The 2,500-nt window shown below is 49.5% G+C and overlaps 1 protein-coding gene across 1 annotated transcript in view; it reads right to left on the bottom strand.

Annotated features, from left to right (window-relative positions):
• LOC141770066 (dynamin-1-like) overlaps positions 1-2,500 on the bottom strand; it is a 38,189-nt gene that overhangs the window by 31,069 nt on the left and 4,620 nt on the right. Inside the window, exons 5-8 of the mRNA XM_074639722.1 lie at positions 1,778-1,876; positions 820-980; positions 129-271; positions 1-42 (exon numbers count right to left, since the gene is read on the bottom strand). The exon at positions 1-42 is cut by the window's left edge and continues 94 nt beyond it. Of these exons, the coding sequence (XP_074495823.1) occupies positions 1-42; positions 129-271; positions 820-980; positions 1,778-1,876 (445 nt within the window). The remainder of the gene's footprint in view (positions 43-128; positions 272-819; positions 981-1,777; positions 1,877-2,500) is intronic.

Below are 2,500 nucleotides of genomic sequence, written 5' to 3'. Positions count from 1 at the left end.
TCGATCCGCTTCTCAAAGTCCACCGCAAACTGCTGCACCATCCTGTCACACACAGTAACACATGCAGTATTAGTACATATTAGTATATATATTAGTGAGCAATACTAGTATCAGTGTGTAGTACTGACTGCAGCAGGGCCTTGGTCTTGCGGCTCGGGTCGTCTGGTCTGAAGTTCTTGTACTCCTCCACCTCCTTCTCGATGGACAACAGCTGGCTCTGCAGTTTGCTGCGTAGCGCCGGCAGCGTGTCCCGGATGTGGTTGGTCAGTTGCTAAAGGTAACGGAGAGATGCTCGGTTACTACGGTTACAGAGGAAGCTGAAAGCAGAGTAGTACCACTAATCATTTTATTTCACTGCAAATAACGTTCACAACCTCCAGGCAAGAGCTGGAGGTTGGCTGGAGGGCTGGGGCTGGAGTCATAGATCCACTCCTGGACCTAAGACTCTGCCGCCCCAGTTCGACCAGCGGCACTGATGCGTCTGACCCGCAGCTGGCTAACCACGGGGTCAGCCCCCACAGCCCGTGGCAAAAGCTCTACCGGTGGATGATAAAAGACACGCTTCCCAAAGCAGCCCGGTGGGGGTGGATGATCTGGTAGCGCTGTTGGTAAACCACCAGGTCACAGTGGAGCTGATGCTAAGCGGTCGGATGGAGAATCTAAGACCCAGCCGGTCTAATCCCACGGGAGATGAGTCAAGGCTGAGGAAGTACCCGCCCCGAGGTCACCCCAATGGCGGCGACCTCTGGTGAATCAGGACTGTTGAAAGTGCTTCGTATGTGTGTGTGTGTGTGTGTGTGTGTGTGTGTGTGTGCGTACCTGGTTGAGGACCTTCTGCAGGTAGGCGGTGCCCATGCGGTCAGCCAGGTGTCGGTATGACGGGTGCGACAGGAAGAACTTCCTCTCAGCCTGCAGAGCCGCCGTGATGTCTTTCCTCCCATCGATGTCCTTCTGACTGCGGTTCACCACCCCGATGTAACCTGACACAGTTCAGAGTCCGTCAGCGTCTCTGTGAGGACACCTGGGAGTCCACTACGGGCTCTGGGAGTCCACTATGGTCTCTGGGAGTCTACTACGGTCTCTGGTAGTCTACTACGGGCTCTGGGAGTCCACTATGGTGTCTGGGAGTTCACTACGGGCTCTGGGAGTCCACTATGGTCTCTGGGAGTCTACTACGGTCTCTGGGAGTCTACTACAGGCTCTGGGAGTCCACTATGGTGTCTGGGAGTTCACTACGGGCTCTGGGAGTCCACTACGGGCTCTGGGAGTCTACTACGGTCTCTGGGAGTCCACTACGGGCTCTGGGAGTCCACTACGGTCTCTGGGAGTCCACTACGGGCTCTGTGAGTCCACTATGGTGTCTGGGAGTCTACTACGGTGTCTGGGAGTCCACTACGGTCTCTGACTCAGACTCTGAACAGGTGGAGATGTCTGGTTTAGCCAGTTCTCTCTGACCTGTGGAGTTCCTCAGGGTTCAGTCCCGGGTCCCTTTGAGTCACATTATCATGACTTTATCTCTGATCATAGCTACGCTGATGATGTGCAGCTTTACATCTCAAACCACTCAAAAGGTTCTCTGGTCTTCTAACTCCACAAACCTCCGGTTCAACACCTTAAATCAATTATTCCTCAGTCTCGTTGCAGTGATCGGCTGAAGCTTGAAGTCAGCGCGGACAAACACTACATTTGGTGTTTGTGCTGCAAAAACTTGGAACAGTTTATAAAACACATTAAAATGAAACACATTTGTACGTGGAGGTGATTTTAAAGTTCTTACCTCTGCGTAGTGGAAGCAGTTTGTTCTCCAGAATGTCTCTGGCGTCGGTTCCTTCGTCCATCAGATCCAGTTTGGTGATCACACCGATAGTCCTCGAGCCTGAACACAGATTCACAGAACTTTATCTAAACCCACCAACATCATACATGGACGGATATAAGACACAGACAGACGTGTGAAGGGACGCTCACCCATCCTAAATAGTCATTTTAAGTCTCTTTTGTAGTTGTTTAGAGTCTCTTTGTGGTCGTTTTGAGTCTCTTTATAGTCGTTTTGAGTGTCTTTGTGGTCGTTTTGAGTCTCTTTGTAGTTGTTTTGAGTCTCTTTGTGGTCGTTTTGAGTCTGTAGTTGTTTTGAGTCTCTCTTTATAGTCGTTTTGAGTCTCTTTGTAGTTGTTTTGAGTGTCTTTGTGGTCATATTGAGTGTCTTTGTGGTCGTTTTGAGTCTCTTTGTGGTCGTTTTGAGTCTGTAGTTGTTTTGAGTCTCTCTTTATAGTCGTTTTGAGTCTCTTTGTAGTTGTTTTGAGTGTCTTTGTGGTCATATTAAGTCTCTTTGTGGTCGTTTTGAGTCTCTTTGTGGTCGTTTTGAGTCTCTGTGGTCATTTTGAGTCTCTTTGTAGTCGTTTTACGTCTCTTTGTGGTCATTTTGAGTCTCTTTGTGGTCGTTTTGAGTGTCTTTGTAGTCGTTTTGAGTCTCTGTAGTTGTTTAGAGTCTCTGTGATCG

Source organism: Sebastes fasciatus, chromosome 6, assembly GCF_043250625.1.
Source record: "Sebastes fasciatus isolate fSebFas1 chromosome 6, fSebFas1.pri, whole genome shotgun sequence".
NCBI lineage: Eukaryota > Metazoa > Chordata > Actinopteri > Perciformes > Sebastidae > Sebastes > Sebastes fasciatus.
The sequence above is the reverse complement of the archived record's forward strand: the minus strand, read 5'-3'. Positions and strand labels throughout refer to the sequence as shown.